At 47.5% G+C, this 23,665-nt stretch overlaps 3 protein-coding genes across 11 annotated transcripts; 1 reads left to right on the top strand and 2 right to left on the bottom strand.

Moving 5' to 3' along the window:
* Positions 1-489: 489 nt before the first annotated feature.
* Positions 490-2,949, bottom strand: LOC131213592 (uncharacterized). Its single transcript, XM_058207662.1, has 5 exons — positions 2,377-2,949; positions 2,107-2,321; positions 1,601-2,041; positions 1,303-1,525; positions 490-1,235 (listed from the first exon to the last, which is right to left on the bottom strand). The coding sequence occupies exons 1-5, from the start codon at positions 2,530-2,532 to the stop codon at positions 1,074-1,076; spliced, it is 1,197 nt and encodes a 398-aa protein (XP_058063645.1). The 5' UTR covers positions 2,533-2,949; the 3' UTR covers positions 490-1,073.
* A 595-nt stretch (positions 2,950-3,544) lies between these two features.
* Positions 3,545-16,393, top strand: LOC131213237 (NADPH--cytochrome P450 reductase). 9 transcript variants are annotated; one of them, XM_058207239.1, is made up of 9 exons: positions 3,545-3,752; positions 4,007-4,079; positions 12,268-12,515; positions 12,594-12,786; positions 12,896-13,045; positions 13,940-14,064; positions 14,136-15,231; positions 15,339-15,496; positions 15,614-16,393. In XM_058207239.1, exons 3-9 carry the CDS (start codon positions 12,343-12,345, stop codon positions 15,756-15,758), a joined length of 2,040 nt encoding a protein of 679 aa, XP_058063222.1. In that variant the 5' UTR covers positions 3,545-3,752; positions 4,007-4,079; positions 12,268-12,342; the 3' UTR covers positions 15,759-16,393. The 9 variants fall into 9 exon arrangements, 8 of the variants coding, with proteins under 8 accessions (XP_058063222.1, XP_058063224.1, XP_058063221.1 ...); XR_009156953.1 differs by lacking the exons at positions 3,545-3,752; positions 4,007-4,079 and adding an exon at positions 10,655-10,783 and having other exon boundaries at positions 15,614-15,872; positions 16,052-16,393; XM_058207241.1 differs by lacking the exon at positions 4,007-4,079.
* Positions 16,394-16,888: 495 nt separating this feature from the next.
* Positions 16,889-21,215, bottom strand: LOC131213713 (tetratricopeptide repeat protein 21B-like). Its single transcript, XM_058207827.1, has 3 exons — positions 18,721-21,215; positions 18,456-18,653; positions 16,889-18,373 (listed from the first exon to the last, which is right to left on the bottom strand). The coding sequence occupies exons 1-3, from the start codon at positions 21,213-21,215 to the stop codon at positions 17,071-17,073; spliced, it is 3,996 nt and encodes a 1,331-aa protein (XP_058063810.1). The 3' UTR covers positions 16,889-17,070.
* Positions 21,216-23,665: the final 2,450 nt, after the last annotated feature.

The following is a 23,665-nucleotide window of genomic DNA, read 5'->3' as shown; positions in this document are numbered from 1 at the left end:
AGGTGATCCCTGCGATGTCGGTTGTTCTGTTGTCCCCGACACGCATTCAGTTATTCGGCCTCAGCTTCAGCTTCAGCTTGCTGCTGTTGCTGTAGCGTTACGGAACGACAGATGCTGCTTAAGCGCTGATGATGTCTTCAGGAGAGTCCTTGCCATGCTTTCAGCCCGATAATGCTGCACCCGGTCAAGCGCTATCGTTTTCTGTGAACCTGAAGGCTGGAGCAGCACAAGCAGCTTTCATTTATCACTCGATGCTCCCAAGTCCGACCGCCGATGCCCGCAGGACTGTCGCGTCTTCCGTGGGCCCGAGTAGTCGATAGTCTGCTTCGACTTGCAAGCCACCCCGCTTTTAATGCTTTTGCACATTCCACCCATTCCACCCAAAAATTGGGTTGGGCTGGAATACGAACGAAAACCTTATGAAATATGTTGTGTTAGAAATTGTACAAAACAAGAAAATCTGTTTGAAACGGTATATTTCAATATCACATTATGGTGGTTTGGGCAAATGGTTTAATACAACTAACTATGAAATAAACACGGCATAACCCGTCCCTGGAAAAAAGGAAAACTGAGAATTGAATGCAGGTAATTGAAGTTATTCCACTAAAAAATTTCGCGTTGCAAATGAACGCGGATCACTTGTTTGTTTGTCTTTTCGTATGTAGCAGCCTTACTGCCATAGATTCACGGTTTCTTTATACAATAGTGACTAATGATCATTTTTTAAATGTCCTTCCCTAATCATAACACAATTGTATGTTATGTATTTCTTAAGCAATGCCATTTTTCACTAGAGAAACTGATTGTATTGCTTTTATGCCGAACGAAATACATTGAATCGCTTTCTACGTTGTTAACTTGTATTATCATAAATTACATATATACTTATTACAATTTGTTAGGGTCGAGCCAAGAGATGCATGCAGCATGAATGCTCTGCTTGGCTAGTGTTTCGTTGAAAAAATTTTGGAACACATAAGAAAGTAAGCCCCTTGTAGTGTGGCATTCAGGAAGATCTTCACGAAAATTAGTTTCTAGTCAACTTATTCAGTAGCATTTTCATAAAATTATCAGATATTTTTCTTGCGATTTTGCGAAGAACGTTGGGTGTAACCTTTCAGCGAACGCATGGCCATTGCGCGATTGAAGTGACGCTTTTTTTTTTGACCCGATTCCGGGTTGTTTTGACTACTGTCATTTGAAGAAATGATCACGTACAATACGGACAGAACCTATATACAAAGAATGGGTCAACGGAGTAAATATATAGCTATGATTGTTATTGAACTAATTATTTACCAAGAAAGCAATGATGATGATTGTAAAGATATGTAGCGAAGATCTCGAGATATTCTCAACATCTGCTATTGCTCTTTTAATTGGCTCGTACTGCGGGTAGAGCTCTAGTGCTTGACGTAAATGGTTCACCGACTCTTGAAAGTGTCCGTAAGCTTTGAAAATTTCCCCCAACGTAAAGTACTGCTGCCAAGCGCTGCGATCTTTGGGCTGCACCTCCAACGACCTGTTTTTTATAATAACGTTTTTAATGTTTTTCGTTAGCAAAATCATGTAGCAAAAACGTCCTTGGCATGCTTACCGTTTTGTTAGGTGAATTGCATCGTCTAAATACTGGAGATTGTACAAAACTCTTGCGAGATTGAACAAAACTTCTGCATTAGTTGGATCAATGGCCAACGCTGAACGGAAACACTCAATCGAAAGACGAGCGTCACCCTTTATTCGCCAGAAATTACCGATCTGGCTGTACAACTTCACCGAGTGTGGCTTCCTCTTCTTCGCTTTCCGCAACTGTCGCTCTAAAGCGTCGATGTTGAAGTTTTCGAATGACTTGGGCCCTTTCTTTTTCAGAAACAGGCATGCTACCTCTGGCTCTGGGATGATCGGATGATTATGCCGTTGCGCTATACCAATCATATCGTCGTAATAGGTAAAGTTTACCGGTTTACCACAATCGAGAATATTGCTTCCCATAGCAGCTCTAGTTTTTAATTGAGGATGCTCTTCAACTATGACCGTACTAAAATGGAGAAACGTTTTACTAAAAACGTTTGAATCCATGAATCTGACAGTAGTTTTGCGTACTTTTTCGCAACATCTACAAGCAAGCTATCGGTTGATTGGCGACTCCATCTATTATGATGAAAATTGTTTGCGGTCGTTGTTATTATGTGAAATGTGGACTCTTCATCCTCATCAAGCAGGTAGGTTGGCAATTGTTTCTGTAAGGACCCATAGTGTACCTCGGAATCGTTTTCGCTTTCCGCATACTGTACTTTATATAGGTTGGAGGTGATGGTCTGCAAAACGAGAGAATCTATGAATATAATCATTAACAGAAAAAAGCGCAAGTACCTTTGCGGTGCGATCTAGACTTGCATACACGCTGACGATTTTGCCTTCGTCCGAGTTTAATTTCCATAGGGTAGAGGTCCGCGAGTTCGTGGTAATTATCAGCATACATATAATGTATGCCAACGCACAGTATATAGCAACCTTTCTTTTGTACATTCTTATTACTAAAATATTGTAGTCAAACACGGTCCTAGTTTCACAGGACTGCTACACAACTTTTGAAGAAGCTTTCTCCATCGTGAAACTTATTATCCCTGAATATTAAGTTTAAACAGCAAATAACCTGAGAAATGTTTAAATATAGCACGCACAGTTACTAGTAAGACAACATTTCATTCTCGCAAATATTTTGTTAAATAAAATTTGGAAGATGCTCGAAGATAAAATTACGAAAGCTAGACAAACTTGGACTTCTCCTTGTTGTGCATCTTTTCGTACATGTTATGTATGCTCTTCTTAGATGTTTACGTTTCACTGTAACGAATCAAAGAACGCGGACCCCAAACGGCAAAGAAGGTTTGTTTACTGTTTCAGAAGACAATTTAAGATTGTGGCTTGTGGCCATCTTTTTATTTTGTGTGTACACGCTCTGGACTGTCAATAAGTTGGGCAGGGTTTACTGTCGTTAATGGTTGCTATTGACCCTTCTTCGTTGCGTTTATGTGTACAAGTTGAAGTTGTAACTAGCTCAACGGTCTGATGAAGGAATGCGTCATCAATTGAATGCCAAAATTGAGCAAAGACAATTTGCATTCAATTTTGTCTTCCTTTTTACTTTCGAAAGTGTGATCGATCGAAAGATTTCTATTTGAAATTGAAAACTTGAAATGAAATTCTATTTGAAAACGACATCAAGTTGTATCGTTATTCAATTATTTCACATGTCACTTAGTCATATCAAGCGTTTCTCATTGTTTCTATATTGATGGTGAAACGGAATTGATTTAATATTTGAGATTTTTCCAACTGTAATTATTTTATTCATCTTCATCATGCGCCATTTGTTTTATTTAATCGAGCAATGTTGAGAGAGCATGAAATAGAGGCAATGAATAAGAAGACACAAAACAAGAGAACCTGTTCACGCTTCTTTAGCTCGGAATCTCTATGTTGGGTGATTTTTTGCGTTTGACATCAGCAAAAAGTGATATGTTGCGTTCGTCACTGGTTTAAATGTAGTTCTAGTGTGCCGAGAGTATTTAAGGCTGTGTGATAGCGTGTCTGCCTCGGCTTTTGTTGGTCCTTCGAAGTTCAAATAATTGTTTTAACCCCATTGCCAGTTGTTGAAAGCTCTGATTGTGTGTTGATTATTGTCGCCTTCCGTCTTTGGTGTACGGAATATTGCGGAAGGTTTGCATGACCACCATTGTATTAGTGTAAGTGCAATCGGCTTATGTTGGGCTCATTTGCTGCTAGAGTTTACGTTGAAAGTTTCGTTCGAGTGTTGTAATGTTTCAACCATTATTCACTAGTTTTATATGCCTCTTACTTCAATCAACTTTATACAGTGGACCGGAGTAGCTAAATCCATTTGCTACGCACCATTTCTACCATACTATGTTAATTTTTCCTCTCCAATAGTCGCGAGTAATCTTGCGCATGTGATTCATTTGTTGCGCCACTCTTCTAGATACTCCACAATTCGGTGTTGACTGCTGTTAACAGATCTCGAGTCTTATCTCCAGATTTTGCCGCTGCAACAGGTAAGTCCGAAACTTGAACATACCATACCAGGAATCTATTACTTCGATGCTAGGAACCGATGACCTGTATGTCGGATCAATATTACCCAAATTGAACGTGAGGGCATTTTTTTCTAACTTTTAAGCCAGACCAGTTAGCGCCATAACAACAACAACTACTACTGCTACTACTGCTACTACTGCTATTTACATTTTCGCTGATAGAGATGAATACCATTTGCTGCCGGACGCTCGTGATGGTTGTCTATTAACAATCTCTTGAACCTTGATCGAACGTCGCACCTCAGTATGCTGCGAGGAAAGCATAGCTTGGGATGCAAATGATTGGGAAAATGGTAGATACGGCTAAAAGTAGTGGGGGAAGTAGACCGTCCATTCACATTGGCACACGTACAATCCACAATCCTTGGACGTTCTTGGGACCAGGAGCACGCTAATAACGTTATATGTGAAAGATACAACAAATTCAGCGAACTACGGATGCGAGATGTAGTAGTATAACACGAACAACTGTACATTAGGAAATCCTTTTTTTCCCCTTCAACCTTAGACGCAGCATCCTTAGAATTCGCTCCACTGGGGCGCAACAGGTTACTCGTCAGTTTCGTTCTGATTCGATTACTGGACAATGGGAATGTTCGTCTGTCCTCGTTTGCTGATCATTTTTCCCTGCTGAAATCTGTCATTTGCTGATGTCCTCGGTATGTTACTGGTATCCAACCATTTTCACCATACGATTACGACCATACAACCATACGATTCTAAGCTAAACGGTAACCATTACGTAGTTAAATTTAGGTTTTAATGAAACAAATCGAATGAATGGTTGGCTGTACTGTCTTAAACGCTAAGCTAAAGTTCCAATTGCACCACCAACCGTGATCAACCCCGTGTGTGTTGTGCAAGAACTATTCCGTGCAATGTCGTACCATTCTCTCAGGTGCCGCGGGCAGAGCGGAAGGCTTTAATGGATGGGGTGCGTATAAAAAGGCAGGCGCAGAAAGTAGCAGCAGATTAACCGTTGAGAGCGGGAGCTCCACAAGCCGCAGCAGCCAGCCCATGTTGTCGATGTAAAGCAGCAAAACCATAAGTCGGACGGTGTCATCAGCGTTACGCATGTTGTGTCTCCAGCGCAGTATGTGGGTCACTCACTCGTTTGATTAGACTTCCTTTTACTGCGCAGCGGAGCGTTCCATGTGCTTGGCAATTTGGCAATCTTCGTTGGCTCTTATTCAAAGCAAAACTGTACCGCTGACTGATGCTGCTGGCAGTGAAGCTTCTGGTATTCCTCAAACCGGAACACTATCCAGAAGAATTTCGACTCAGCCGAGAACGGGATGGTCTGGGGTGGCTTGGATCGCAGGTCTGGGGTAGGGGTGGACCTTGAGCCTGCGCAGCCTTGTTGCTGTACCCAACCACGGTACCAACAGTGGTATTGTAGAAAGCGCCAGAAAAAGTATCACTGAGATACTCTGCGCTCGGTGTGCGGTAGTGCGTAGGATCGCCCTTGACCTTCCATTGCCGCCGTCGCGCCCCGGCCGTGACGCTACACGGTGCTGGGGCTATAAAACCGCATCCGGCTGGTCCGTCCCGGAACATGTTGGCACACGATCATAAGGCCGCCCGGTGCGAACGGTGCCATCGAATCGAATCGCGTTGATCCAGTAAAAATCTGCCTGCGGCTGGTGCTCGCTCCGTCCACCATGGCTCCCCACAGCATTGCGAGTGGCGAAATGTGTGACACGCGCGACACATACACGCATACGCACCGTGCATGAATCACGTAGGCAACCGTGCAACAGTTAACGGAATTGCACCGTGCTCGAAACGTTACGTCACGTGGCGCCGTAATCTCGAGCCGAGTGTTGCTTCATACACGATTCCGGTTCGGCTTAGAATTGAACACAAGTCGCCGCCAGAGTGCGTGCGACTCCCCCCCACCTCTCTCTCTCTCTCTCTCTCTCTCTCTCTCTCTCTCTCTTTCTTTCTTTCTTTCTCTGTTTCTCACTATCTACAGGTCTTTCTCCTGGTGGTCCTCTTATTTCGCGATTTCGCCACCAATCGCGGCGCGCGGTTCGTAAGAGGCGCGAGGCATTCGAAAGTCAAGGAGCACAGCGTGGATGACGAAAGTTTCCAGTGCCTTGCGTGCCGGTTATGTTTTCCTTTTTTTATTTGCAGGCCCTTGGCAGAACGCTCTCACCGCAGCAGCAGCAGCAGCAGTTGTATGTGTGGGGGCAACGAATGCTGCAGCAACATTAAACTCCTCTCTTTCTGGGCCGCGGATCCACGAGCTGGCTCTGCCCACTGGCTGTTAGCGCCTGTCCAGGCGCCCCCCCGGGGACAAGTGTCCCTTCCGGGGGATACGCGAACCTCGGAGGTGCCCTGTCTGTCCGTCTGGGGTTCGTCGGGGATGATTTTGGACTCATCCTCTTTTGTCAGTCGACCGACCGCCGATGATCGGTGGTTCTTTGTTCAGTGCATGTATCGAATTGGCACAGATTCGCGTGACGTGCGTTTGGCAGCCACAGCCACAGAAGTGTCTTGGCGTGACGTGACTGCAACGGTGAAGGCTGGGCTACCTGGCGGCGGCACACGCGGAAGCTACAACACAACACACAAATGCAAAACAGGAGCCCCCACCCCTCAAACCTCACCACACCATCCCCCGCTCCTCCTTGAATGGACTCTCTGTGTGGTCATCATGCATAAGAAATTGAAACTAATTCGCGCAGCAGTTTCGCTAAACGCCCTGCCGGGGGTGGGGGTGGCCAGCTACACAACCCCGATCGGCACACTAAAGGGTAAACAGAGAGAGAGAGAGAGAGAGAGAGAGAGAACATACCGAATGCAACGCGACCGCTCCGTGGCCGGGCTCCGTGCAGCAAATTGAATATTCTCGAATGTTAATCAATTGCGAGGGTCCGCGCAGCGCCGAGCGCCGAGAACTTGCGCTTGCTGCACGTCTTCGTTGGGCGAACCCAATGGAAACCGAATCCCCTCACCCGCTCTGGGCAGTGCAAGGTGAAGCACGACGGTGTACATACACGCGCTCGGACAGGGCGCTGGTAGCGAGTAGCAACAGTGTGTGCCCTACGGAAGACCCTACATACCACATTACTCCGCCGGCCAGCCAGAGTCCGAGCGGAACTGGGCTGAATGCAGGCCGGGATAGGGTTCTAGTCTTTTGACTCTGAGGGCGCTTGATTCAGGGCCACGGACACTACTGCGGACGGCAGGAACATGATGCGGCAGGAAGATTCCCCCCAGCAACACCGCGGACAGACGCGCGCGGGCCATGCGCGGACCTTATCATGGGCGAGGTCGGGGGAGTTTATTGCGCTCTCCGGCACGATGATTAGATATCAGCTTCAGCATCGTCACATGCTGCTGGCACGTCCGCCGCCGCCAGCACTGTCACGGGCGTTACTTGGCATATTTTGCACAACGATTCTGCTGACTCACGGACGGCCGGTGCCGGCGGAAGAAACCGGACCCGTCCGACCCGATTCGGGTCGAGAAGGCGCTCTCGAGTCCGCTGGGCATGCATGTGGGCCGAGTTTGAAGTGTTTGGGTGATGAGACAAACCAAACAAAAAAAAAAAGGCGACCATTTCCTGCCTCTGCCTGCTGGCTCTACGCGGCCATTGTGCGTCAATCAGCGGGGTACTATACGGGGTATGGAGTACACATCAAACACATGTTGGCGGCGTGAATTGGATCTCGCGGTGAAATCAATTCCAGGGCGAACGGACGAACAAACTGTGGCTGCTGCTGCTGTAGAACTTCTTTCCGCCGGCGGGAATCAGCATCAGCATCGGTTGATGTCCATCGGCGTATCGTACTCCCGCGGCTCAGAATTTGGATAGAATTTTTCGAGGGCGCCACACTTGTGGAAAATTGTTTTTTTTTCAACCCTCGAAGCCCTTCAAAAAATCGTTCCTCCTTCGACGGCATGTCTTCATCTCCCCCAATTTACGCATACCGTGCAGGTAATACTCCTTTTTGACCGTTCTACCGTGTGGCTCAAGAGCTCATGATGCACCACGCACCTGCAATCAAAGCAAGCAGTAATACTGTGTGGTCAAAAAAGTGTGCACTTTTTCTTTTGGATATAAAACAAAAACGGCTGAATAGTTTTCGATGCTTGAACATTTATTCGAAAGGTTAATTCATCTCATTTGTTTTGTGGAAAAAATTTTTGTTCAAATGTTCACCACGATTGGCTTGGCAGTAGCTCATTCGATCGAGGGGTTTTCAGAACCACAATTCGGCTTATTAACATAGCCACCGTATGAGCTTCAATGAAATGTGCTTTTGACGAATGAGTTGACGACCTACCACTATGAAAATGTTTTTTTCATATTGCCCAATTTTCTGCAACCAATATTGTATTTTATACATTAATGAGATGAATTAACATTGCAAGTTCAAGCATTGAAAAATATTCAGCCGTTTATTTTTTACCAAATGAAAAAGGGCACGCTCTTTAATTACCCTTTACTTGTGATGTAATACTTTTTGAACAGACCTCGTATCATTTTGACTACAAAAGTTGTACCTACTTTCGAAGAAAATATCAAAGTAGAGGTCCAAATCTATTGGACCCAAATGTGTTCCGAAACATCTGTTTCGCCGCAGTAGAATTTCCCCGAATGGTACGTCAAATCGTTCAATCAAACTGCATGTTGTAACAGTAACAGAAAATGCCGTTGGCAGCAGGCACACGTGTTTGGAGCAACACAAAAAATCGCGGCTGCCAAATGCGAATAGAAATTTCGATTGAATGTGGCCGAAACCTGAGCGCACATTACAAATCTCGTCGCAACGTGGGAAAAGATTTGCACCGCATTGGGTAAAGGGGGAAAATTTGCTTAATTTCTTGAGGCGCCGATTCAGCCGGTTGACGCTCACGGTACGGGCAGAATAAACAGAACCGAGGAGTCTGACGACATTTTGTCGCACCAGGTAAACATATTTATTGGTACCTGTTGAACGTTTGTTGTTGTATAAAACAAACAAATAATTCCAGTCCCGAAACGACCGTGGCGTCCGCGGTGTTACCATCTCTGAATGTCCAGATGATGATGGGTGGACCAGAATAACGTAAGCTTTCAAAATATAAATAAACAAAAAATCAATCCCTCTCTTTCTCAGAAATCCATTTAAGGCAATACACACCGGTCGCGGTCACGGTCCCCCAGTAAACGATATCGCTCGATATCAATCCTGAAATTCCCAGTACAGGACACCAAACGTGTGATGGAGAGATTGTCTTTGCCCATGACTAACGGTGTGAATGATGGGGCACGTTTGGTGGGTAACGCTAACAATTGCGCCGTTACAAGCGCACTTTGTAGTCTGGTCTGGTCTTTGTGGTCTGTGGCCATAGCGAATTTGTCAGCCGATTTTGACAAATGAACAAGATTTATTTGGGGGTATAGAACCCCCTTTATGACCAGTTCACCCAAAATACAATATCGGCCAAATGACCGTCTCCATTAGCCACACAAAAAGCGGCCTGTTTTGGGCATTTTTCATTGTATTTAACAACCTGTCGGTAATAGCAGCAATTCCTGCTGTAATGTTAGATTCCACTTCTTCCATTGTCTTCAGTTGGTTGGCATAAACCTTACTCTTCAAATAACTCCACAGAAAGAAGTTAGCAAAAATTCGGCATTAATATGCACGCACAAGTTTCACAGTTTCCACAATTGAACGATTATTTTCAATGTAGAGCACTACAATTTCTGCCCGCTATTTTACCATAAATTGATCCATAATTAAGCAGGGCCGGAACTGAAGTTTCAGAATCTGGCTAATATGTCAAAATCGGGAGCGGAGCAAAATAGCGGAGTTGTTCAACATTTAAATAGTTGGATCATGCTAGACCACCCTGTATTTGACGCAGGATCGCGATGTGTGATAAATACGCCACCAAATATTGTGCGCCCAGTGCGCTAAACAGGAAAACCCGTGGTCACACCAAAATGGGCCCAAAAAATTGACGCACCAGTGTTGGGCGCTGCCGAGGCTTTCTCGAGAGCGGCGCTCCGCGGGCTTTGGATATCCTCTGAGCTGTGGGTCTGTGCTCGGAATTTTCGGTGGACCACCAAGGGGGGGCGAGCCGGGCGTTCGTCTTTGCGCAAAGAGTGGGCTGCTGGGCGGCTGCGCGCGTTTGAATCAAAAAGCGTGTGCGTCATTGCGCCATCTTTCTGCGCGACGCGGCCGGCCGCGTAGACTCGCCTCCGCACACACTCGCCCATCGTGTGCGCGAATGCCCTCCAAAGTTCAAAACACTACCACCCACCACCCCGCACCACTCACTCCCTCGGCTTCCGTGTATCCCGGTTCGGCACATGGTGGCTGGCGCAATTACTGCGCGAATTAAAAATCACGCCAAAACGTGTGTAACTCTTCAATGGTGTACACAACCACACGCACGCACACAGACAGGGGCGGGCGCACGCACGGGTGCGAGTTTCAAGTGTTCCGCGCGGTCGCTGGAACGCGCGGCGCGGCCGCAACGGCGGTGCCAACTGGTGCGCACCGCGCGCCACCATTTAGTACGATTCGTGTGTTCGTCCATCGCGGGTGCGCTCAGTACGCAGGCTCAGCACGTAGGCGCATCAGCAGCGACAGCAGCAGCAGCAGCGATAGCAAACGGAGGGACGCGGGTGTGTTACGAGACCGACAGACGCAGACGGGGTGAGAGCCTGCTGTTGTGGTTGTTGTTGTTGTTGCTGGTGGGGTGGGCACATTGGGCAATCGGGCTCTCCATATCGGGGCATCATCTGCGCGCAACCATTGTTTCGCGCGTGCCGCTGCCGCCCTGGGAATCCTACCATCAGGTAGGAAGCCGGTTACTGGGGGCTCAAGGTCAGCCACTCGGAAGCCACCTGGAAACGTGAGTCGGGGGGTTTACCTTGATCTGCGTGCTGCGCTCCTCGCGCTCACTCTCGCGCCACAGTGAGTGAATATAGTTCGTGAACCCCGCGGAGTGTTTGCGTTAACATTCGCCCCAAAGGGCGCCTTCGCAATCATGTGACCCGTTCCTTTCATTCATTCATTTGTTGTTTTTTTGTTTATCGTGCCTAATATCAAATCACTGCCATGTGACTGGGCGGGAGCGCATCTCCGAACTCATCAATCAATTCCTGATTTAGCGAAATCCGCGACTCCGCCCCGCAGGAAGTAGTAACAACATGCAGTGTCATCGTCACACGCCGTTAATATCCCCCGTCGTGTCGCGTACTTTACTACTACTTACTCCCTGGAGTATCCGGCCGCGTGCCAGGCGCAATCACGCTGAGCGCGGGGCACGATGATTTGCAACAAATCGGTCACCGTAGAGTTGGACGAATTTTGGAGCCGACACCCCGGCAACGCAATCACGACCCACCGCAGCAGCAGTATTCGATACGAGAGTCGCAACTACTACTACTAGCACCTGCTGGTGGTGGTGTGGGTGCCGTGTTCACCGCCGAAAAGGGAAGCAGCAGGTTTTTCGGTGAAATATGAACCACCGCAGCAGCAGCAGCCATCAGCGCAAGCGACACTCAACCTCTTATCGGCCACTGCCCGTTATCAAGTTTTGCGTGTCATCCGTGCACCATGTTCCCGGTTTGGTTGATTACAAACTTTTACACACGCACGCACGCACGCACGCACACACGTACTTACCACACGTTCAAGGCAGGTTCCGAATTTGGCCCCGAAGGTCAAAGTAATTGGTGATGATCACTTGGCCGTGTGCGCGTCGTCGGCGACCCCGAAACCTCCGGCGACGCGAGACCGCGGCCAAGGAAACTTTCTGCCTCACTCGTGTGTGCTCGGTTAAGCCTCTGATACGGCTTGCACGAAATAAGATAGCTAGACCAGGGGAGGGGCTAGGAGGCTGATGGTGTCGCTACGCACCCGGTATCTGTCCGTCGTCTGCCAATGATTTTAATTTATTTATCCGCTCTGGCTGGCTGGCGTAGTACTCTGCCCCCTGTTGTCGCCAGCCGCGGTACATCAGGTTTTCAGATACGGCGCCTGTGGTGGTCGTAAAGTACTTGAAGCAAAGTAGAGCAAGATAAAAATTAGATATCCGTGTGGGAAGTGGGACTTAGATAAATGGAACTCTGTGTGACAATCCCCACCAATAGTCTAATGCCAAACGAAACGTGTTTTTGTATCTCCCTAATTAGTTGCTGCACCACCAGCACCAGCACCAGCACCAGCTAAATCCTGCGCGCGGACACTAGTCCCCTTTAGTGACGACGATGGACTCGCAAACGGAGGCTGAAATGCCGTCGGCAGCGGTGACAGATGAGCCGTTCCTCGGGCCGTTAGATATCATCCTGCTGGTGAGCCTGGTTGCTGGAGCCGCTTGGTATCTGCTGAGGTCGAAGAAGAAGGATACCCAAGCTAGTCAATTCAAATCGTACTCTATTCAGTGAGTAGTACAGCTGGCAGTCGCGCCGCACATATGCTTGGGGTTTCTATTGCTCTACAACCTACTCATCCCGACTAGACCGACGACGGTAAACACGATGACGGTGGCGGAAAATTCGTTCATCAAGAAACTGCAATCGTCGGGCCGCCGGCTGGTAGTTTTCTACGGTTCCCAAACGGGCACGGCCGAGGAGTTTGCTGGGCGCCTGGCGAAGGAAGGCATACGGTATCAGATGAAGGGCATGGTGGCCGATCCAGAGGAGTGTAATATGGTAAGCGAACGAAAGCGGGCCTAGATGGACGGTGGCGCCGGCGGCCAGAATGTTGTAATGTTCCCCGTCCACTCTTTGCCACTCTTTGTGCGATGCTCCGCACACGCAGGAAGAGCTGTTGCAGCTGAAAGATATCGAGAAATCTTTGGCCGTGTTCTGCTTAGCGACGTACGGCGAAGGCGATCCAACCGATAATTGCATGGAATTTTACGATTGGATCCAAAATGACGACTTAGACCTTACTGGCTTAAACTACTCGGTAAGTGCCCGGTGCTGCAGTTCCGATTAGACCTCGTCGCCGTCCGGTTTCGCAGCGTCGTTTGGTGGCGTTCAATCACATTTCGTTTCCGTTCAGTTCACTTCCCCTCTCGCGCTAATGGAGTTAATGTTTTTCACGCTATTGGTGGTGTGGTGTGGTCGCTTCTTCGGGCCGCGTTTTTTTCTTTTCTAAGTTCGAACGTCGAGTTCACTAATCCGACAATCAAGTGAATTTCCAAACTGAGCGGCGTGAGTCAGCTATTCGAGCTGCCCAACGTTACGCAACGAACCGTTACTGCACGAATCGAGCAACACTGAGCTCGCTGTGTCCCGACTGTGTTAGTTTATGTGCGCGTGTATGCGATAGTGAGGTGTGTGCGCGGCCTACTGACAAGTGGATTCACTGTCATTTGCCGTACAGCTTCCGTCATTGGTGGTGTGTGGTGCCTGATTAGATGTGTGTTGCTTCGATTTTGGGTTTTGCTCAACGCTTTGTTACCGCTCATTCGTTTTCGTTCCTTTTTCTGGGAGGGCGATATTGTGAAAGCATCCCTTTTCGTATCGCGATACGATAGTGACACAAGGGGAAACCTACATGACGTGCCCTTCTGTCCGAACTCTGTGCAGTTGGCAATGGATTTCACAGCAATGTGTTTTTTTCCATTCGTTAACAATAATGCACCCACTGTCCAACGTGCAGCGGTTGCTGCACGGAAGTTTGATGGGTTGCGGTCGAAAGTACAGAATCGAATATCAGCAGGTAATCGGCAGGGAGAGGCCGCGGAAACCATAAATGTACATACTGTACACTGTTACGCAACGCTACGATGTAATGCTAATTGTTGACACACTTGACTTCAGTGTAATATATTTCTGCATGTTTATCTTTCCGTAGGTGTTTGGTCTTGGTAACAAAACTTATGAGCATTATAACAAAGTGGGAATATATGTGGACAAGCGGCTGGAAGAACTTGGAGCCACGAGAGTCTTCGAACTAGGTTTGGGAGATGATGACGCAAAGTAAGTTGAACTACTGCAGCTGCCGGTGTAACAATATCAAATAACAAATGTTCCCATTAATTCCCGCGCAGCATTGAGGACTATTTCATCACGTGGAAGGAAAAGTTTTGGCCAACCGTTTGCGATTACTTTGGAATCGAAAGCACCGGGGAGGATGTGCTAATGCGACAGTATCGGCTACTGGAGCAACCGGACGTGAGCGGTGACCGTATTTACACCGGCGAGGTTGCAAGGTTACACTCGCTCCAGACGCAACGGCCACCGTTCGATGCAAAGAATCCCTTCCTCGCTCCAATCAAAGTTAACCGAGAGTTGCACAAAGCGGGCGGGCGCTCCTGCATGCACATCGAGTTTGATATCGATGGGTCTAAAATGCGATACGAGGCGGGTGATCACCTCGCGATGTATCCAGTGAATGATCTTGATTTGGTGGAACGGTTAGGTAAACTGTGCAGCGCAAATTTGGATACTGTATTCTCGCTCATCAACACCGACACCGACAGCAGCAAGAAGCACCCATTCCCTTGCCCAACCACTTATCGTACCGCCCTTACGCACTACTTGGAAATAACCGCTCTCCCGCGAACCCACATTCTCAAGGAGCTGGCCGAGTACTGCAGTGAAGAAAAGGATAAAGAGTTTCTGCGCTTCATGTCGTCTACGGCAGTGGATGGCAAAGCCATGTACCAGGAGTGGATTCAGGACAGCTGTAGAAATGTTGTGCACGTGCTGGAGGATATTCCGTCGTGCCACCCTCCTATCGATCACGTGTGCGAGTTGCTGCCCAGGTTGCAGCCACGCTACTATTCCATTTCGTCATCGTCCAAGATCCACGCAACGACCGTTCATGTTACTGCCGTGTTGGTGAAATATGAAACAAAGACCGGGCGAGTGAATAAGGGTGTAGCAACCACATTCCTTTCGGAGAAGCGTGCTGGCGACGGCGACAATGCACCACGAGTGCCAATTTTCATCCGTAAAAGCCAGTTCCGGTTACCCGCGAAGCCGGAAACACCGGTAATAATGGTTGGTCCCGGCACCGGAATAGCGCCGTTCCGTGGTTTTATCCAAGAGCGCGATTTCAACAAACAGGAAGGCAAGGAAATCGGACAAACTATACTATACTTTGGCTGCAGGAAACGCTCGGAGGACTACATTTATGAAAATGTACGTACCGAAACTGGCTCGAAGCTGGCTAGAAGCTAGTTTGGTGTCTCTCGTCTTTATGATCTATATTTATGATGGTTCCATTGTACCTTATCTACACTACACAGGAATTGGAAGATTACGAGGCTCGTGGTATCGTCAAGTTACGTGTTGCATTTTCCCGAGATCAGGAGAAGAAAGTTTACGTTACACACTTGCTGGAACAAGATACAGATCTCATTTGGAATGTAATAGGAGAAAATAAGGGGCACTTCTATATTTGCGGGTAAGTGTTGCCTGTGACAAACACGCACACATACACACACACACACACAAACAATGTGTGATTCTTCCTACCGAATTTACTACCGTACTGATATGGTTTTCGTTTCTTCTTTTACAGTGATGCGAAAAACATGGCAACTGACGTGCGCAATATATTACTGAAAGTTATTCGTACTAAGGGCGGATTGAGCGAATCGGAAGCACAACAGTACATCAAAAAAATGGAAGCGCAGAAACGATATTCTGCGGATGTGTGGAGCTAATCGCTAGGCCTTAAATAATTCCAATGCTTCTAATCTGCATAAAAAAAAGACTTCCTTGACAAACATCCCTAGTTTCAGAATGCTACTCGTTCCGTTCATATTAGTTGTTTTCAGGTAATTTTATTAGGAGTTTTTACTGTTTTGTATGGCATAATACGTGTCTCGATATTTTTTTACTTCTGTTGTGTATCATTTTAGAACATTTTATAACTTGAATTTGTTTTTTTTTATTTTCTGGTCGTTGAGCTTCAAATAAGGATGTAATTGTGCTACCTATATTATACTGTTTTCAGTTTCTTGGCTTGCACACGGGCACGCCATGGTTTAAACGGTGAAGTCCAAGCGACTCACGGCGGCGCTATTACACTGGTATAAAGTTTCCGCAACAGGTTGCAAATTTTTACGTACAAGGTTTTTAATTTGTTTTCTTTTTCATTCTTCCGAGCTACGTGACTGTTGGGGGACCTTTATCTTAAAATACGATTTTGAGGGTAAACGATAACATTTTTTATTCATATACATAGAGCGCGCCACAAGTTAAGAAATACTGTGCTAGGCCTAATTGTGTGGAAGTGTTTCGGTAGCGTTGTTGCTCCAAAAGAGAAGATAATAAAATATGTACAATCTTTACCTTACTTTATTTCCTTCTCGTACATCGATTGGAGGTAAGCGAGCAATTGCAGCCTGTCGTGCCGGATACAAAAAAAGGAATGGATACACCGTACTGATGTTGGAAAACGTCAAGCAATTGCGGAAATCGGAGGGATATATGAAGAAGTCTACGACAGTTATGGATCGTCCTTGGATCGAGTACTAGTCCTTTCGGATTAAATCCACATTGTAGGGATTCATTTCAACGACTTTTTGGTCAGCCGTGTGATTTGCTGGGCAGCGATTATACTCCTGTTCTAGCGAATTCGCATAAGAACTGCAGTCTAGAGTTTTGTATATGTCGTTTTTATTTTCCAAATATTTATCATTAGCGATCTCAGCATGCTTCGCAATGCTGACGTTTTTTATACGAAAGACGCCAGTTCGAACCATGACAGTGCGTTAAGTGCAAGCTCTTCGCTCTACTTTAGCACCTTGAAACGAACGGAGCTGTATTGATATCCCGATTGTGGACGGATGCGAAATTTTATTTTGATATTTTGATAGCGCCAATAATGAGAATCTGCGTTATAATGTGCAAAAATTTCTTGCTCCATGAGTCTCTGTTTCTAAGATTAACTTACTGTACTGTGCAGCAAACAGTTTGTCCTTCGTGTTTCCTTTACACCTAGGACCTAGGACATTAGAAGCAATCTCAGACCTACGATTTGAGATTGTTTCTGCATTTGTCCAGGATTTCCTTTCGGATGGACGGATAGTCGGGGTGCAATTTGAGAACCTGCTGACAAACATCGATTGCGTCGGCGTACCGTTTGTTCTTCATATATGTGAAAGCCAGCTTGTAGCCGATGTTGGGCTTCGATTTGCCACAGTAGCGCCAGGCACTGTCGTAACTAGCCGCCGCCGCACGGTAGTTTGGCTCCTTTTCCGCCGCAATGCCGCACAGTTCGTTCGCTTTGGTGCACGATTTGTTGTGCTGCAGGACGCGCTTGAGAAGCTCCATCGCTAGCTCATACTTGCCGGCCGTAATGTAGAGATCAGCCAACAGCAGCCAGCACTTCTCCAGATACTCGGCTTCCTCAAACACCCATGCGTTTTTCGCAACCCGCTTGAGTTGGTTTTTCGCCCGCTGGTTCTGCTTCAGCACGACGTACGTTGCCGCCATACCATAAATCGCACCGACATGCTCCCGGTATTCGTCTTGCGAAGCAATGGCGGTGAAGTTCTGCAGCGCTTTCTCGACGTTGCTTTTCTGGCGCGAAGCCAGCAACAAGAAGTTCTCCAGCAACCGGTGGTTGAGTGTCTCATTGTCCATTACACCCGGTCGAGGCTGCAGTTCGCTTAGCAGTCGCTCGGCGGTTCGCAGTGCCATGACGCGCGAATCTTTTATCTCCAGATCATCCGCCCCGATGTCGATGACGCCCAACTCGCTGGGCAAATCGCCGTCCGGGTTGAGGCAAATTTCGATCATATTATAGATAGCTTGCTGGCCCCACTCGGCGTCTCGGCGACAGTAGTTGAACAGCCGAAGTGCACTGTTCGGATTCCCTCGGTACCACTCGTACAGGCCCTTGCAGTAGCTTTGGCCCGCTCCACCATCGTTTCGATTTGCTTCGTCTTCCGCTCGCTGCAGAAAGGCGGCCGCATCCGTCAGGGTTCCGCTGCGTCGCATCACCTCGATCATACGGGCGAGCGCCGTCCAGTAGGTCGGTTGATTGAGCAGCAGCTGCGAGAAATGGTAGGCCGCGCTTTCGAAATCTATCCGCCGGAAGGACAGGTCGGCCATCATTACCAGAGCCGTCTCATTGTTGGGATCAAGCTGGAAAATCTGGGCACACATTGCCTGACACTCGTTCATCTGGTTCAGTTGCATGTAAATGCGGGCCAGCGAGGCCATCACCTTTGTGTCCCCTTGCGCGTACTTGAGGGCCTCCTTGTAGTGGTGAACCATCTGCTCATTGTCACGTATCGCCATCGATTGTTCCGCCATTAGGACACATATTCTACGAGAGAAAAATAAACGAAGATTTCATTTTTTTTATAGTGACTACTTCCGACGGGCACAGATGTGTGTATGAATCCTACTTTGAAAGCATCTTATTCTGCTCACTCAACGTGCTTTTCTGACCCAACAGGAGGCGCTGTTCCACCTTTAGCTGGTTATCGCGTGCATGTTTCAGTGTTTGCAGGGAAGAGTTCAATTGACCGGCTTTTTCTCGAACCCGGGCCAGCAGCAGCAGTTTCTTCGTTCGCATTTGCAGTACGCCTACGTCGTCGCCATCGCTGCAAAAACGGGACAAAATTGTGATAAAACTTGAACACTTTCATCGTGGATAGTAAGTACACTCACAGCCCTGTATGATTTAAATCTTTCGAAAGCGTGTCCTCTGCATTTTGGTACTGCTTGAGCTTGAGATACAGCTCGGCCAGATCCAGCTGCAACGGATAGTTTTCCGGGCTCTCGATAGCTTCCTGATAGTAGGCGATCGCTTTGTGGTACTGGTGGGCCCGCACATACGCTCGGCCGAGCTTGCTGGACAGCAACGTATCGCAGGGATTCTGGCGAAGTGCTTCCCGATATGCTTCGATAGCATCATCCGGTTCCTGTATTGACATCATCGCATCGCCAAGCATCAGGTAGCTCGATGCACTCAAACAGTTGGCCACCAACTCGCGAAAGCACTGCGCAAACGCTAGCCGATCTTTGCGGTGGTTGAGATAGATGTACGCCATCTTCATCTTTGCCTGCATGTAGTACAAATGGCTAGGGAGCATCTTCTTCAGCAGCTCGATCGCCTTCGCGTGGTTACCTTGCTGCAGATAGAGGTCGGCCATCGCTATCATGAGCCGACCCTCTTCGCTAGTGTCCGCGAACTCGGATGTCACCGCGTCGAGCAACTTGAACGCTTCGGTGTTTTGATTCATCTGCTGATGCGTGCCAATCACCTCCAGGTACAATGTCAGCCGATCCGCTAAGGTGAGCTGACTAGCGCTGGCTGCCGTCGGTTGGGACTTGCTACCAGCCAACGATCCGCCAACTTTAGTAGCACTGACACCGCATAGATTCATAGCCAACATAAAGCTTTTCATCGCATCCTCGTACTGTTGCTGATTTTTCTGAATGATTCCCTGCAGCAGGTGGTACATGGGATTTTCCCGCACTTTGAAGCTGTGGCTGAGGCAGATCTCTAAACTTTGACCCGCCCGCTGGTACTGTTTCTGCTCGATGTAAATTTGCGCAAGCAACAAGTGTGCCTCGGAGTTGGACGGATCTAGGTCCGTAAGAATACGGTTCAGCGTCAAAGTGGCAGCACCCTTCTCGTAGCTCAAATACTGGACCAACGCCAACTGGTAGGCGGCTTCCACCAGGCCCGGACACGCCTTGACCACCATGTCCAGTATGTTGGCGCACTGAAGTAGCAGCGAGTGCGGCCCGCCCGATAGGCCGCCCATCGCGACCGAAACAATGCTCTTCACCGGCGAGTGCGAGAGCAGTTCGTGGACGAGCTGGAGCAAAAAGTCCGGATTGAACAGCCGCATATAATCGGGTCCGTACGAGAGGGCTTTAAGGTTTTTGAAATGTGCCTCTGAGGCAGCCGACAGCAGGGCAATCGCTTTCGAGTGATTGTCGACCTGCAGCTTGGCGCTCATGAACTGCAGCAGGGGATTCGCCACCGGGCCCTGGATTTCGGTCAGGAATTCGAGCTGCTGTGCCACCTGCTCCGAAACGCCGCTTTCCATCAGGTGACAAAATGTTAACCCGCACAGTGCATTGATGGAGCTATCGTTGATTTTGGTGGCACTCTTGAAGTACGCCACCGCGTCCTTGTACCGGTACTGCAGGATAGCCTGGTAGCCCAGCTCGGTGAGATACTCCGCATCCGACGCATTGATTTTGACTGCATGTTCCACGAACCGGAACGTTTCATCGAGTACACGGGCGTCACGGCCGCAGATGGTCGAGTAGAGTTGGCCCAGCTGCAGGAACAACTTTCCATTCGACGGTTCGATCTTTTTCGCCGATTTGAACAGATACTGCAGGGCGTTCGCCCCGGCAGCGTAGTTACCGTCTTTCACCATCAGCACCATAATTTTCACCTTCAATGCCTCAAGGTTGGCGGGTTCGGCGTTCAGTATGCGGTTTGCCATTTCCGTTGCATTGTCCCAGTGCCAGTTCGACAGATGTGTCTTCATCTTTTCCACCAACGGAATGATTAGATTCGGATAGCGTAGCCCCAATCGATTTAGCACGCCGATAGCGGTATCAAAATCGTTGTTTAGCTGATGGTACCGAACCTGGCCTAGGCTGGCGTCCAGGTGTTTTCCACTGCGAAGCGCTTTGTTGAACAGATCGAGCGTATGGTTGGTCGTGTTGCCTAGGTGCACCTCCGACCAACCCTTCAGCGAAAGTGCGTCGGCGTGTTCCGGGGCAAGCCGCAACGCCTTGTCCGCATACTCCTTAGCCTTCTCGATTTTGCCACTCATGAACAGAAACAACCCGGAGTAGTAGGCCGAGTTGGCGTTCAGTTTTTTTCGCTCGTCCTTCAATTTGGCATCCAGCCGGATCAGCTCCTCCTTGTCGACTGTGTGGCACCGCTTGTGCGCATACATTAAGGCGAGTGTAACGGCCATCCCAAAATCGTACTCGTTCTGCAGTTGCGTTAGCTCCCGGATGCCTTCCTGGATGCGGGCGCCATCCAGCACCAAAGCGAGCCCGTTGAAAAACCGGAAACTAACATCGCTCGTGTACTTCGCCATTGCATCCAACACGGCCCGCTGCATCGTGTGGTAGTACCGGTCGCGAGTGTAAAAAATTATCACACTCCGATGATCGTGTTCGTCCATTTCGCTAGAATATAATTTCACTTTACCCAACGCGTACAGTAAAAATCGTGCCTAGGCTCAAGGCACTTGGTTCGGGCTCTTGTTTACAAACATGTTGCTGCCATGGCAACCTCAAAAAGCCAGTATGGAGCAAACTGAAGTCGGTGGAACGAAGTCCGACTCATTTGTTTTCGAGTGCCTGCTGCGTTAAGAAACTTCCGACGGCAACTTTCCGTCATCACCCACACAACTGAATGTTGTGTGATTTTTTAATAACGGTGGCTGTCAGATGACGTCAATGGCGATGACGATTTGTTTACATCGCGATGCAGTTCATGCTGAGCCGCCACACGAGCCGTAACTCGGAGCGTAAAAACGTCAGATCGTTTACGCTTCGTGTGGCAGGTTTAAAATATACAACCGAAATGTCAAAAGTGTTTATATTCGTGTTTTTGGTCCAAGAAAACAGAAATCGAAGAGAAATAAATTGATTTCTGAATATTTTGTTCTGTTTTTTTTTCAGAATTTGTTGCTATATCAGCAAATAAGAACTTACATTATACTCTGTTCGTAAACAAAGCGTTTGCTAACGGTGTTTAGGTGTCCGGTGAGGCATAAACGTTTTGACATAAGCGCAAACAGTTTGGCATTTATCTGAAATGTCAGGTCGTTTATTTACGGCCCGTGTGGTAGCCCAGATAGTAATCGTTAGTAGAAATTTTAATGAATTTGGCTTCTCCCAACGAAGTCCAAAGACTTCGACTTTGTTCTAGGATAGCTTTCAGTTAATAGGAATTTTCTCAAACTTATCTAACGAATAATGCCATCCCTTACCTGCCCTAGCTATTTATTGTTTTTCTGTATTAAAAGAGGTGTTTTAATTCATTTATCAGACTATCCCCCCTATTATGAAACTCGAATCAAGAACTCGATCGTTCGAGTGAACACAGTAAGAGAGAAAGCAGAATACAACAAGAGAGAAGGCAGAAAGAGAAAGCTAAAGCAAAACGAACCAAAATGACCGTTCGAGTTCTCGATTCGAGTTTCATAATAGGGGGTATGAAACTCGAATCGAGTACTCGAACGTTCATCCGAGTTCATTTTGCTATCGCGGCAGTCGATCGACTCTTTCCGTAACGGGAGCTTTCAACTTGATGAACTTCTTTTGTCGAACGATCGACTTGTCACCGCATTATGAAACTCGAACGGATTGTCGTATTCGACAATCCGGCTTCCGCCAACTTTTTTCTGCGGAAAGAGCAGCTCTGTTAGGATGTCTTTGATTTTATCAATTAGTTTGTATTGTTTATGCTCTGCAGGGATAGCTAGGTAGGCCGAAAGGATACTAGTGGGTTTTTTTTCATTCATGTGGTAGTTAATTACCCCGTAAAGAAACTAATTAGTTCGGAAGAAAGAAAGGCAAGAGTAGGTAAGTGTTTTCTATTCCTGTGGTTACCGCAGTCCCGAATAGGCCGGGAAGATACGGGTCATTTTTTTTTTTAATCATGTTGCTACAGCAGTTGCAAATAGGGCGAAGAGATTCGGGTAAGTTTGCTTCTATTTCGGAAAGTAGGGTCAAAAACATTTCCCTTGAGATGCGAAAATTTTTCTTGAACCCGCAACAACATTATTACATGAAAGAAAAATCGATTGATCATTTTCGATTTTGGGCACACTTACCCTGGTGATAAAAAATTCACTTGGTCGGATTAACATCGCAATATTTTGTGATGAATCGTTATATTTTCAGTTTCTTCGCTATCACTGTCGCTGTCAAAAACGTAATACGCGGAAATCATCTTAAAATTTCAGAAATATAATAGCAAGAATCGTACGCCCATCCGGACTGCTATCTGTGTATGTGTATCTGTGTGTGCAATGTTTACAAAAATCTACCAGAATGGCAGATGGCAGGGCAGTTCGTACTCGAAGAGCTTGACAAGCTTTCACATTTAAGCTTTTTAGCACATTTTAGCACATTTAGCACTCGGAGCTTCTCGAATCGAAAACCGTGATACCGACCATCGAGTTCGACAATCGAGAACGAGAAGTTCACTCGAATCCACCGTACGAGTCCTGTAATAGGGGGGTGTTACTGTATCATTATTATTCTGCATTCTGCATATTCTTCTGAATGGTCCACTGTTCAAAGCAGTGCTGCAGGCCATTTTTCAACAGACTGTTGAGTAGGAGCGACGATTTTTGTTTCCCGTCCTATAATGATACGTGGCGCAGGTTCCTTTCAAGCACAATTCGATTTCGCTGAATAGGCAGAAATCGCAGGGAGCCAAGTCTGGCGAATAGGGCGAGTGTTCCATAATTGTAGCCTGGTTTTTGACTAAAGAGACCTTGGCAGAGTGACCCCTATGAGAAAACACGTTGTCCTGATGGAGGAGGACACGGTCGCTCTTGTTTTGCGCGCCAATTTTTGCCATTTTTGAATAATCGACGCAGATCTAGAAAATCTTAGC

This window comes from Anopheles bellator, chromosome X (genome assembly GCF_943735745.2).
Source record: "Anopheles bellator chromosome X, idAnoBellAS_SP24_06.2, whole genome shotgun sequence".
In the NCBI taxonomy this organism is placed as follows: Eukaryota; Metazoa; Arthropoda; class Insecta; order Diptera; family Culicidae; genus Anopheles; species Anopheles bellator.
This window is presented reverse-complemented; position numbering and strand designations above follow the sequence as displayed.

Coding starts and splice junctions, on each gene's coding strand:
- LOC131213237 (XM_058207241.1), top strand. CDS start 12,343: ATGGACTCGCAAACGGAGGCTGAAATGCCGTCGGCAGCGGTGACAGAT. Junction 12,516..12,593: donor TTCAAATCGTACTCTATTCA/GTGAGTAGTACA, acceptor CATCCCGACTAG/ACCGACGACGGTAAACACGA. Junction 13,046..13,939: donor TTACTGGCTTAAACTACTCG/GTAAGTGCCCGG, acceptor ATCTTTCCGTAG/GTGTTTGGTCTTGGTAACAA.
- LOC131213592 (XM_058207662.1), bottom strand. CDS start 2,532: ATGTACAAAAGAAAGGTTGCTATATACTGTGCGTTGGCATACATTATA. Junction 2,322..2,376: donor GTCTAGATCGCACCGCAAAG/GTACTTGCGCTT, acceptor CTCGTTTTGCAG/ACCATCACCTCCAACCTATA. Junction 1,236..1,302: donor TCATCATCATTGCTTTCTTG/GTAAATAATTAG, acceptor CTTTGTATATAG/GTTCTGTCCGTATTGTACGT.
- LOC131213713 (XM_058207827.1), bottom strand. CDS start 21,215: ATGGACGAACACGATCATCGGAGTGTGATAATTTTTTACACTCGCGAC. Junction 18,654..18,720: donor GATTTAAATCATACAGGGCT/GTGAGTGTACTT, acceptor CCGTTTTTGCAG/CGATGGCGACGACGTAGGCG. Junction 18,374..18,455: donor CAGAATAAGATGCTTTCAAA/GTAGGATTCATA, acceptor TTTCTCTCGTAG/AATATGTGTCCTAATGGCGG.